General features: G+C 47.2%; 1 protein-coding gene across 1 annotated transcript in view; it reads left to right on the top strand.

The window, feature by feature from the left end:
• PNPLA1 (patatin like phospholipase domain containing 1) overlaps positions 1-7,238 on the top strand; it is a 52,804-nt gene extending 45,566 nt beyond the window's left edge. The window contains exons 8-10 of the mRNA XM_070456941.1: positions 1,039-1,161; positions 5,033-5,138; positions 5,836-7,238. Coding sequence (XP_070313042.1) covers positions 1,039-1,161; positions 5,033-5,138; positions 5,836-5,886 — 280 coding nt within the window. The 3' untranslated portion in view covers positions 5,887-7,238. The remainder of the gene's footprint in view (positions 1-1,038; positions 1,162-5,032; positions 5,139-5,835) is intronic.
• The last annotated feature ends 6,153 nt before the right edge of the window (positions 7,239-13,391 follow it).

Raw genomic sequence — 13,391 nt, 5'->3', positions numbered from 1 at the left:
TCCTCTTCTGGATGTGATTACAGACCACTACCTCCCTTCTTTCTCCAGTGGGGGGACACGGGGACGTGAGTCTATTCCTGCCGACAGTGGCATTCCCAGTCCCCACTTTGCGCACTGGGGCGTGTACCTCCTCTGGATGCGGGAGGGGGGAGTGTGCGCCCTTCCTCGTACCCGACTCTCTGGGGGTGTCTCAAGTCAAGAGAGCTGGCAGGCCTGCTGCACCCTAGCCTTGGGTGGGTCCTGCACAGTGTAAATGAAGGGGACTCTACCCCAAATCTCCCTTAATCCAAATTATTTTCTAACAGCATAAGAAGGGGGCTAATACTGCTATGTTGCAGATTGTCTCCAGAAAATCTTCTTTCATAATGCACATCAACTGTCTGGGTTGTGTAACATGTGCTCAGTTGTTATCCTTGCAGCTATTACGAGAGGGTAGGGGAAACTTTTTTTTTCTTAACCTCTCTGGGAATCACAATACCCAGGCTCCCCTGCTGACTGAATGCCAGTGGGGTTGGCCGGTGAAGGCACCAGCAGGAGATCAGAGAGTAAATCAGGGTGTTTCTATTCACCAACCTCATCCCTCCCCTCCTTGGGGTAGCTCTGGCAGTGGCTGAGTTTTCCTAGGGCCACAGTCAGAGAAAAGGGCCCAAGGCACTTTTATTTTTTATATTCTCACTCGGTATCATACCCAGGATATTAAAACATACCTGCTTCTCACATTAAGTATAGTTTTAATTATAAAATTTTTGGAAAATGTTTACATAAATAATTTTGTGCTTGGGCATAAATTATGCATTTTGTTCACGTGATAGCTTACTTTATTGCATTGACGTGTAACTGTATAAAAGTTTGAGTTTCATTTGACTAGTGGGCATGATGTTACTTAGATAAACATTCATTGATTACAATGTAAAAGTTCACTGGGGAACTCTGATGTTCAGCCAGGGTTGAGAATCATAACATTGGTGCATCTGTCTACCTTCTGAGCTGGAGTGGAGCCCTGTCATTAACCAACCATCACTTCATCTCTTTGTCCAGGGAGAGCCCTGCTGAAGAGTCCAACTGGGTGAGCAAGGTGTTCAAGAAGAACAAACAAAAGACAGATGGCCCCAGAAAAGGCTCCTTCAGACATCCACGCAAGATAACAGGCCGCAAAGCACAGTGAGCATGATCAATGTTTCTCATCCCACAGAAAGGGAGCGGTCTGCAGGAAGATGATAGGGGTAGTGAGGGGGTCAGTAAGGATCAGCATGAGGAGCTGGGCTTCAGAGTTGGATGCATCCAACATAAAATCCCTGCTCAGCCAGTCTTACCCAGGGAGTGTGCTTAGGACTCTTGGTCTTTCTGAGCCTCTATCTCCTGATCTGTAAAAGAGGGCTAATGCCAACTTGTAAGGCCGTTGTGAGGGTTTAACTAGGTCAACTGTGTAACTTGCTTCGCAGAGTGCAAGATGTGTAATAGCAGTCAATAATTAGTAGATATTATGGTTATAACTCCTAGAAGTGAACTAGCTATGTCTTAGCTTCTGAATAGAACTCTACTTAAAGAAGATGGTTCTTTGGGACACTAGTCCACCTGCTAGTCCAGGTGTAACTAGTCCACTAACCCTCTAGTCCATCTGCTATCTTTTGGAATAAAGTTGTCCACTAGTCTGCTAGTCCACTAGTCCATCTGCTATCTTCTGGAATAAATTTGCTATTCCAGTAGTCCACTAGTCCATCTTCTGTCTTCTGGAATAAAGTTGCTATTCCTTGTCCCATGCTAAAGTCACTTCAGTTGTGTCTGACTCTTCATGATTCTATGGACTCAAGCCTGCCAGACTCCTCTGTCCATGGAATTCTCTAGGCAAGAATACTGGAGTGGGTTGCCATGCCCTTCTCCAGGGGATCTTCCCAAGTCAAGAATCAAACCCATGTCTCTTCTATCTCCTACTTGGGCAGACAGGTTCTTTACCACTAGCACCACCTAGGAAGCCCATTCCTTATCCCAGAGTGGGGAAAAAAAGAACTATTCTTAAAAACCCGACAGGTGGGTGCTCATGTGACTCACCATGTAGAGTTCCTAACTGTTGCCAACCTACAGCTAAAAGTCCTGACCAATGTAGGCCTGCTTCTAATTGCTTTTGACGCTATTAGATTGTTTTGGTTTAATTAGTCAAACTTTATTGAGCACCTACTAAATGCCATGGGGTCACAAAGAGTCAGACACCACTGAACAACTAAGGCCAGCACAAATGCCAAGCGCTCTTCCAGGTTCTGGGGAAATCAAGGGTGAATTCAGGGGCTTCCTTGGTGGTCCAGTGGTTAGGACTCCATGGTCCCAAAGCAGGGGCCACGCGTTCAGTCCCTGGTCAGGGAAGCTCTGCATGCTGCAGGGCATAGCCAAAAAACAAACAAACAAAAGATACTGGCTGATACAGCCAATAATGTCTGCCATGGCAGTATAAGGACTTCTCCGGTGGTCCAGTGGTTAAGACTCTGTACTCTCAATGCAGGGGACACAGGTTCAATCCCTCGTCAGGGAACTAAGCTCCTGCATGCCTCATGGTGTGGCCGAAGAAAAGCAAGATAAATTCAACTTGATCCCCAACTTTGAAGATTTACCCCAAAGTTTGATTTACATGGGTTTGATCCTTGGGTTGGGAAGATCCCCTGGAGAAGGAAATGGCAACCTACTCCAGTATTCTTGCCTGGGAAATTCCATGGACAGAGGAGCCTGGTAGTTTACAGTCCATGAGACTGCAAAAGAGTTGGACGTGACCGAGCAACTGCACCGTGAGGGTGCAGGACCCACAGGGCAGTCACTGGTTTCTGGACCTTATGGTCAGCGCAGCCTGGAATGGGCACTCTGTTCCTTGGTCTCCATCCTCAACACTTCCCTGACCTTTGAGTCTGCCTCTAGGCGCTCAGGGTCAGGTGCGGTCATGAGGATGTAGGAAGGTCTGCCTTGGGTGTGGGGAGCTTCTCTGCAGCTGGGATGCTCTCTGGGAGCCAGGTCCAGACTTGGCTCTTTGACTCCAGAGCCACACCTCTTCCCGTGCTCAGAAGAGTGGGAACCGTGCACTTCAGCCAGAGCTACCTTGGTTGATAAACTTCTAGGAATCAAGGTGCTGTACAAAGAAGCAGGATGTGATAGAAACAAACAAAACGATTTTCATAAGCTGTGGGAAATCTTGTTGTCAGTGAGTCACACATCGTGTGTGTGGTGTTCCTTTATAGAACAAGTCATGAAACTACTGGGAGGCAATATACCAGTTGATCTTAAGCAATTCCTTGCAGATTTATTGCTTTGAATTTCAAAGACAAGGTTAGGGGACCGGGAGGGGGTGGAATATATATATATATATATATGGCATAGAAAAGTAGAAGTGATCCAGGAAGAGGAAAGAATTGTTCGGAAACTATAGTCACAAGAGACACTGTCACATCCACTGGCTAGTCCTGGGGAAACTCCTGGTCTCCTGGCAGAGGAAAGAGTCTAGAATAAAAGCTCAGGATAGATGTTCTGTGTACTACTCTGGATGTGTCTGTGTCTGTGTATGTTTTAAATCAAACGTTCGATCTATACTCGGCATGGGTTGTATTAGTCAGTCATTGCTGCTTTGATAATGCTGTATATAACAAGCAACACTCTCCCCCTCACCGCCTGGGCCAAGATCTCAGTGGAATACAAAACAATCATTTTACTTTTCTCTTTCACAGGTCTGTGAATTGGCTAGGATAGCTCTGCCTAGGCATACAGTTTGGAGTCAAGTCTGTCCCTGTCCCTTTTATTCAGGACCAGCAGTAATGCCAGATACGCTCTTCTCCTGGGGCATGGCTAGATAGATGTATCAGCCTGGCTTTCCTCTGCTGGCTTATCTCTCCTCTAGTAAAAGTTCAGTGGTCATCTGACTCAGGATGTGTAACTGGCCTCAAAGTAGAAATACAGATTGAGGAACTGAAATACTGCCTACAGGCTACAGATGGAAAGAAGGAGATCCGTCTTGCTGATTGCTACTCACATCCTTCTTTTTTTTTTTTAATGTTTATTTATTTCTGACTGTACTGGGTCTTTGTTGCTGTGTGGGGGCTTTCTCTACTTGCAGCGAGCGGGGGCAACTCTCTAGTTGCAGTGCACAGGCTTCTCACTGTGGAGCATGGGCTCAAGGCACTCAGAGTTCAGTTGTTGCGGCTCATGGGCTCTAGAGTTTGGGCTCAGTTCTTGAGGTGCACCGACTTCGTTGTTCTGCAGCATGTGGGATCTTCCCAGACCAGGAATCAAGCCTGTGTCCTCTGCACAGGCAAACAGGTTGTTAACCACAGACCAAATCTGTCAGACTCCCCAAATTTCCACTATTAGAGAACCCTTCCTCTGGGTTACTATGGAGCCTCCCCCTATTCACAGGTAAATTTATACATTGGAAATCAATTATAATCCAATGAAAATCTTTTAATAGGTGAATTAAATAATAGCTAAAACTTACATAGTATTTATTATATTCCAAGCACTGTGGCACAGACAGGTTAAGTATAAGCCCGAAGTTACACAGTTGGTAGATGGCAGAGCCAGGATCTGAATCCAGAACATCTGTCACCAGGATTTTGATGTTAACCACTAAGTGGGCCAGCCTCCAGGGTAGAAGGAGCGCTGCAGTGAGAGTCAGAAGTCACAGGGTGTGGTGTAGCTCCTCCATGTGGACAGGAGAGGCCTGGAGATGCACTCGGACACGTGGCAAGGGGTAGGGCAGTCTAGCTTGGGTGCCGTGCTAAAGAGGTTGAACTTCGTCTGTGTTGCTGGGGAGTCGTGAGAGGATTTAAACAACAGAATGACATAGTCAGATTTGAAAATTATCCAGGGATATCCAGGTCCACACCCCAGCATTTCTCCAAGATGAGTTCTGCAGGTGTCTCCCTGCTGTTCCCCAGAGAGGGCAAGTGACTGGCTCAGGGTCACTCAGCAAGTGGAGGAGGGCTTGGAAATCAGGATTCCCAGTTTCCCCCCTTTGGTCTCATTTCCCCTCACATGTGCTTCCTTGGCTTCTCACATCCAGGTCTGCCCCCTGCCCACTTGACTTCTCTCTGATCTCCACCTCCGAAACAGTTTGGGTCGCCTACAGGCCTCATCCCAGCCGGATCCAGGAATACAGCTGCCCTGAGGTGTGGAACTCCCCAGGGTGTCCCTGGGGACCAGACACTGCCGGTCCTGTGCCAGGATGCCGTGGTGACCTCCGAGCCCCGTCAGCCCATCTTTCCTTCTGCCCCCATCTGCCTCTTCCTGGTCCCAGTCAAGGCCAACACTAGCCGCTAGAATGCCTTGTGCACCAAGAATAGAGCATCCTGTCCTTGAGAACTTGACTGCCACCTGCTGGAAAGTTGTCATAACATGCTGATTTTTTTTTGAACAATTGATTACCGACTACTTAAAAACTGTATGAACGACATACAACATAAGTGTGTCTGTGAAGTGCCTACCCTTTTGTACTGGCAGTGTATCCTTGTGCAGTGTGCAGTCCACACAACTGTACTCAGCATACTGGAGACCACTCTACCTCTTCCTGAAAAACCAAATATCAACCAGACTTTTGTAAGTCACAAAATATGGCAAACACACTTTCACCAACTCCCGCTTTGCAAATGGGATTCTGCTTTTGCAGAAGACCACTTGTATAACAAAGTAAACCCTCGAACTGGCTTTTGATACAAATTGAGATTTCCTATTTCCACATATCAGTGTGGCTATTTGCTCAGGATGCCCAAAGCATATGAAGCTGTGAGCAGTGTTCTCGGTGGATATAAGGGGAGGGAGGTACTAGATTTGGGACTTGCAGATGATGAATTTGTGTCCTTTTTCTAGGAAACTGTGAGCCGGGAGAGGAAACTTGAGCTGAAACGGGAGAGAACCTGACAGCCGCGAGGCTGAACCTTTTCCTCACTGTTCTCAGACGCCCTCCTCTCACATCAGGCCTTGCAAGGACCAGGGTCCCACCCACTACCAAGCCTGTTGGGGTAGAGGGTCCTGCTTCCCCCAGGCAAGAGCCTCCTTGTCTAAACATCCACCCAGCTTCCCTGGGGTCCTTCCGCTACTCTGCTCTGGACAGACAGATGGACGTCGGTACAGACAGACACTAAGAGTGGGCAGCACAGCCTCCTCCCAGGCAGCTGGGCTCTGAGTCCTCCTCCCAACCCAGCCTGAGTTTGCTTCTCCAAGATCCTCGTCCTCCCCCGGGAGTTCATCCACAGGGCAAAACTGTTGGGGGTCAGACAGAGCTGAGCCGTGGACGCCCTTTCCTGTTTCCTGCGGTGTCAAGAGACCACATCTTCCTCTGCTGTTTGTTTTTTGTTCACACAATACACAAAAGGCTTGACCTGGAACCAGCGGACTCCATCTCGGCCATTCATGGGAATCCCCTGGAGGCGCTGACCTGGCAAGAAGCCTTTACCAGCTTTTACCCCAGGGATTATTGGTGCAATTGGGGGGAGCGGGCGGCCCTGGTCTTCCCCAAGTCGTGCTGTGCTGACAGAGGAAATGGGAGGTCGTGTGTGCCCTCCCCTCCCCTTTCCCCGCCCAGATGAGGGCAGACTGTCTGCTGTTCACACCTCAGTGAAAACGGTCCACAAGTAAGAGGCCTTTAACTTCGATTTTTGCAGCCTGTCCAGGAAAAAAAAAATTAACTCACTGCTTGTGGATAAGTTCTGGCTCCAGCCAGACCCAGTAAGGAAAAACAGGCTGTCCACAGGGCTCAGATGCATGTGCTTAACAAATCCTAGAATGCAAATCCTAGAAGACTAGGTGGAAGACAGCCCTGCACTGTGGCCCCTGAGAAGGACACATGCAAATTTAAGCCCAAGTGGGTGGGAAGCTACGGCGTGGAGGCGGGTGGAACCTACATTGAACAGGACCATGTGAGGGAACAAGAGTCCACACACATCCTCTTCAGACGGCTCTAACTGGAGGAAACTAAGTGTACCTTCGAGAGACCTGAGAAGAACCAAAGCTCAGGTGTTCCAGCATCCGCTGCCTTCTCCAGGTCTGCGGCCCAGACCAGTCAAGGGAGGAGCCCGGGGAGTCAGGTGGAGCGGCCCTGCTGCCTTCCGTCCTTTGCCTAAGAGGGTCTTGCTGTTTGCAAGTGACTGTGTGCCCAGAGGCCCTGAGACATGTGAGCCAGGGGAGGGAGGGTTTCAATCTTGCACAACTCAGGAATGCTTATTCCCTGGTGTAAAAAGGAGAATTGAATATAATATTAACTATTGCTATAATTCAAAGCCTGTATTTGAGCCCAGATGCTCTGAGGGAGTTAGAGAATTGTTCTCGCCTGCGTTCCAGGGTGGCCAGAAAGAAAAAAAAAAAGATACAGGATTCCTGTTAAATTTTAATTTCCGATAAACAATGAATAATTACCTCATGTAAGGGTACCCCCAGCATTGCAATTATTTGTTGTCTATCTGAGGTTCAGATTTAACTGGGCCACCCATATTTCTTCTTTGCTAATTTTGGCAGCCCTAATAGTTCCTCTCTTCTTTTTATGCCTTGGGGGGGGGGGGGGGAGGCGGGGGTGGGACAGCAACAGGAATGGGTTGTGTTTTGAAATCAGAAGGTGTCCCTGGTGCCAAGGCCAGAACACTTGCTAATTTTCCAGACAAGCGTATCTGTGTGACGTCTACAGCGCGGCACCCCCGCAGCCCAGCTAACACCCAAACTCAGCCAGTTCTCTGCTGACCCCCTTACCCCATTATCTCTGGGTTTGTTTTTTGTGGAGTTATTTGGCTTTTTGTTTTGTTTTGTTTTGCCACCCTGCTCTCACAGGATTTTAGTTCCCTGAGCAGAGATTGAACCTGCGCCCTTGGCAGTGAAGTTGGAGTCCTCACCACTGAACTACCAGAGAATTCCCACCATTATCTCTGACCCACCCAGTTAGCCTCCTGACTTGTCAGGACACTAAGAGGTTAGTTCATTATGATGTTCTGTTATCACTTGCCCACCTTTCAAAAGTCTGTCAAAGCAGCAGGGTCTCCCATGCACCTCAGTGCTCTTGAGGCCTCCACGGTGAGTGGAGGGAACCCCGCCCTCAGACCATGTCCCACGGTCCTCTATGCCTCTTGGCACAAAATTGGCACCGCAGCCAGTGAGGGCTGTGAGCGGCCCCAGGGCAGGGGTTTTGTCTCGCGTCTGTGGATTTCAGAGCTAGCATTAGACCTGACACATAGTAAGTGCTCGATAAATATTGGCTGACGGTGGGCGGGCACTACAGTGGCTCTGAGAACAGCGTCCTTGGTGGTTCTGCCTGTAGCCTTCTGGGTGACCTGGAACACTCCCAGCCTCAGCATCCTCGTCCGTGAGACGACAGTAGTGCTGCTCTCTCCTGCCCTTCTCAGAGCATTAAAGCACACCTTCAAGAGCTGGGGAAAGGAAACTTACTTTTGAAAGAAGACAAGCTATGCATACAAGTTCCCTTTCCTCAGGTTGCTGCTGGAAGAACTCACGTGTTATCTGAGACAGGGGAAAGGAGGCTTTAGACAGCTTTCAATGGAGACCACATTTTCTGGACCAAAAACCAGGCACTGTATTCTGTCCATTTTTATCCTGGTTTGAGTGACCGAGTTTGGGTACCAGAGTTTAGGAATCATTAAGACAGATGATGCAGCATTAGGACTGGCCCAGATTTTCCTGGACATACAATTTCACTGTCACCTGAAGAATCACAGAGTTGTAGAATGAAAGTTGTAGAATGTCTTTGGTCTCATGTTCTCCCACCTGCCAAGGCTTTGGCATGATTTACTTTCAGTTTCAGTCTTACTTTCATAACCCCGTGAATGTCACCGTGCCCTGTCGTCAGTATCCCTTCTTTCCTGACGTCCACACCTGTGTCCTGAGCGTTGGAGCCTCGGTTTGGCCATCCTTGGCTGTTTGCTTTATTCCGTTCTGTAGTTTCAACCCCGTGTTTTCACGGTAGAACCCGGTTATTTTAAACGATCTGTTCTCACATCAACCAATGAAGGTAAATACAGCCTTGATTTTGGATGAAAAAAAAAAGAAAGTTGTAGAATGTCTGGAAGGCAAGAGTCTTATCTCTAAGGTCATCAGCCTGAAGGCAGCTGGATCAAAACCCAGGTCACCTGATACTCAGGCCAGGACACCTTTTTTTTTTTTTTTACTCCCTCAGCAAGTTGGTACCACAAGGATGGGACACCTGAATAGCATCTGGACAGGGCTGCCAGGCAGGGAAAAGGAGGCAGCCCCCCACAACCTTGCAGGCTCTGGACTGGCCTAGACATGGCAGGTGGCTCCATCTTGCCTCCATGGTGAATAATCCAATACAAGTCAGACTTCTGTGCAAATCAGTTTCTTTATTTGCTCAAATAACACAGTACAAAAGTGAGACTCAGATGCCAGCATCGGAAACTCATACCAAATACTTACATAACTTAAAGAACATCATTCCAAATAAGAAACTCTGTACAGAAGGTGCCTGACCCTCTTCTCAAAACTGATTCTGATCTTTCACATTTTAGTTCTGTGTTCCTGAACACTGCCTAAAATGAATCCATAAAATAAATAAACCTCCCCCACTTCTTGGGAGCAGCAATAACACTAAATGACTTTCAGAATCTAAAACTTTGCCTCACGTTTGAGGCCTGTCCCTGCTAAGTGCCCAAGTCTCTCTTGCCCTTGGCTTCTCCCTCTCCTCAGCTCTACCCTATGGAGCTTGTCACAACATCAACACATCAAGACAGAGTCCACCAAGGATAACAAGGATGGGTTGGCCATCCAGGTTTTAACACCCTCTCCCCAATGGCCATGAGTTCTAGGCAGTGTTAGAGGGCTGTGTTCATAGCCCTGTCAGGCAAGCATGCAGGTAATAGACACACAGCAAGTTGACTGACTGAACCAAGCTGTTGGAACTGTCGAGCCTTGCCTTGGTGCAAAAACAAAAAGGAGCCCATTTCCCAAGATACTTTTCTTCCATCAGCTGGAAAATCATCATCATAAATCTATAAATCCACAATGTCTCAGAAGTCAGTAGCACTTCCTGCAATTAGATGTTCTTGAGCAGTGCACGCTCATGCAACCATCCCTGGCAGTCTAGCTTGAAGCCCTCCCCCATTTCCTGAAAACTACGCAGATTATAGCTATCATAAGAATAGCAACTTACATAGACACGGCACTATGTAATTTCAGAACACTTTGTGTTGATTTTCTTAGTGACTTTTGGCAAATCCCCACGATTGAACCCCATTCAATTTCCAAATTTACTTTTAAATATCATTGCATGAATTATTTGGACTTCCCAAGTGGCTCAGTGGTAAAGAATTCTCCTTGGCAATGGAAGAGACGCAAGTTTGATCTCCAGGTCAGGAAGATGCCCTGGAGGAGGAAATGGTAACCTACTTCATTGTTCTTGCCTGGAGAAACCCATGGACAGAGGAGCCTTATAGGCTATAGTTCATGGGGTCGCAAAGAGTCAGACATGACTTTAGCGACTAAACAAGCAAAACATGAGATGGCAGAGCTGAAAGGCATCAGCTTGAGAGGATTCTAAGACAGACCAGTTGTCCCCACTATACTGCTTCCCCATCTAGAGGTTGCAGGGTTCCTGGGAGGTTCTACAAATCCATATGGGCATTAAGTACTGTTGGCAAGCTGAATAGATTATGTGATACCTGTAGCTGCACATCTGTTAAGTGCATGTGGATGTTCTCGTGAGAGATTAAGCATAGATGTATTTTTAAAACTAATGTCAGTCAAAGTTGCTCAGTCATGTCCGACTCTACGACCCTATGGACTATCCAGGCCAGAATACTGAAGTGGGTAGCCTTTCCCTTCTCCAGGGGATCTTCCCAATCCAGGGATTGAACCCAGGTCTCCCGCATTGCCGGCGAGTTCTTTACCAACTGAGTCACAAGGGAAGCCCATGAATACTGGAGTGGGTAGCCTATCCCTACTCCAGGGGATCTTCCTGACACAAGAATCGAACTGGGGTCTCCTGCATTGCAGGCAGATTCTTTACCAACTGAGCTATCAGGGAAGCAAGAGACTTATTTTAAAAACTAACATCTGAAAAAAGTATCAGCAGGTCTTCTACATGACATGGGCATATTTTTAGCCCTGGTGAACCAAGAAAACACCTGATAAAACAAACAAGGGTACATAAGTCAGCAATGGGCCCTCGGGTTGGCCCCAGAATGCAGAGGCCTTGCTCCAGACCAATGCCTACTGAGGTAACTCCCCCATTTCCTAACTACCAATTCAGAGGAAAACCACTGGTCTCACAATTCTAGTTGAGGACCAAGGCCTCCCAGAGAATGCCTAGCAGAATTGCCTGGATCTCAGGCATTCCATTCATTCATTCATTTGGTCAGTACTTAAAGATTGCCTCCAACTACGTGGGGTGGGTATATTTAGGCAAAAAGTGAAAGCACTTGCTATCTCTCTTTAGAGATATTTTAGCATCATACAACCAGATGGGTCACTAATCCAGCCCAGAATCCAAGGTCTGGAGAGGAGAGGGGACGTGGGACTCGTACAGGATTTTGGAGCCAAGTTCGGAGGTAGGTCAGCAGGTGGAGTCCTGGTCTCCTAATTCCCAGTCCAGTGCATTTCCCCCCATGGCCTTTGCCTCCAGTTTTGTAGAACACCTTGTTCATTCTCTATCTCAGTGAGCCCACGATGGTGCATGGACACCGAATGGCTGTCCACTCTTGTCTTCAGTCATGTCTGTGAAGCACTGGATTGGGAGAACACGGAGCATATTCAGGGTTTCCTGGCTGAAGCTATCAATGTTTGCATAGTTCAAGGGAACTTGAGTGCAAAGCACAGCTTTCAATCTGGACTCTGGATCTGAGAACTTGTGATGTTCTGGGAGGAGAAAAAGAACACAGATTTAAGCCATAGTCCAATTATGTATGGGTCCCACCCTGATAACAACAGACTTCTCATTAACCCACTAGCTCCCACCTCTGGGTCTCTGTTCCCAGAGTACCTCCTGCCTGCAGTGTCCTCTTGGTCCTTTTTCCCCATCGACAGCCTCTCCATCCTCAAAGGTCAAAATCAATGCCTGCTACCTCCTGGAAGGCTCCCAGAACCAAATTGCTTTATTGGCCACAGTTAGTGCTAATTTGGCATTTAATTGATATTTACTTTTATTATCAGTAAATAGTCTGTCTTTTTCCATTAGAACCTTTCACAGGCCCTCAGAGCATCTCACACAGCTAGGCTAATAGGAGGCTCTGAATATGTAGTGATTGGATGGATGAGTGAATAAATAAATGAATGGCTAGCAAAACCAGAAGATACAGTGTTAGGGCTACTGAGGATGTCAGAACTGATGTTTCTATAATATCTTCTACAAAGAACTCAGATCACTCCATCTGGTGTTACCTAATCCACCTTAGAGGGCAAATTGTCCCTAGTCTCCAGGAGAAGACAGTGAGTGTGAGAAAAGAGAGGTCTAAGGTCACAAGGGGTTCACACCAGGAAAGCCATTGAAATGATGTACCGCAAGTATCATGAAATAAGGCCTGTTTTCTTGAGAGACTTATCACACAGCTTCTAAGGTAATTCCAGGAAGAGACAAAGGGTTTGAGTAGGGTGACATCATTACAATGAAGGTCTGGCTCCCCAGGGGACCATTTGGATCTAGAAGTTCTGGTCCTATTTGTCCAACACGAATAGGACATTTAATTGCTTTAAAATCACAACTTCACTCAGTAGTTTCTGCACTTTAGATGTGGTTAAATGTTCGTAAACTGGTCATCTTAAGTGAGTTTGAAAAAGGCAGGGAGAACTTAGAGTCCACCAGAAAATTCAGATTTTAAAAAAGATCAGTTAATAAGTTTTCTCTCTACAGGGACCATCCCAGAGCCTCAGGGAAGGGAGGATTATTAGGGAAAGCATGAAACCAATCAAGAGTGAGTGATGGCAGAAGAGAGGCTATTCATAATCAGTCAAGGCAAGGTCCTTGAAGAATGTCCTCTGAGAAGCCTTTCAGAACCAAACAGCCCCAGGGAGCCTTCTCATCTACCTCACCATCCCTTGTTTGATATGTAATCTTACTGTACTTTTTTCTTTAAATTTTATGACCCGCCTCAATTGGCAAGCCAATCAGCACAACCCATGAAACAGCAAGAGGGTGAAGCTATGATACTAGCTGGTCTGATATTCCATACTGATATAAAGAAGTATGAAAATACACCTCCTGCTGGAGACCAGGGCCAAATAAAAAAAGGATACTAATTAGCTTATTAGCAGGGGAAGCAGGGAGGCTAGGAAAGATAAAGACCGCGGTGGAATAGAATTGTCTCACAAGGCCTGAACAAGGAGGTGGCATTTGAGCTGGACCCCAGAAGTCCTGAACTAAGCAGGGAAGGGGAGAGGACAGGAAGCAGGTCCTTGTGATTTGAGTCTGTCACCCC

Source organism: Odocoileus virginianus, chromosome 27 (genome assembly GCF_023699985.2).
Source record: "Odocoileus virginianus isolate 20LAN1187 ecotype Illinois chromosome 27, Ovbor_1.2, whole genome shotgun sequence".
In the NCBI taxonomy this organism is placed as follows: domain Eukaryota; kingdom Metazoa; phylum Chordata; class Mammalia; order Artiodactyla; family Cervidae; genus Odocoileus; species Odocoileus virginianus.
This window is presented reverse-complemented; position numbering and strand designations above follow the sequence as displayed.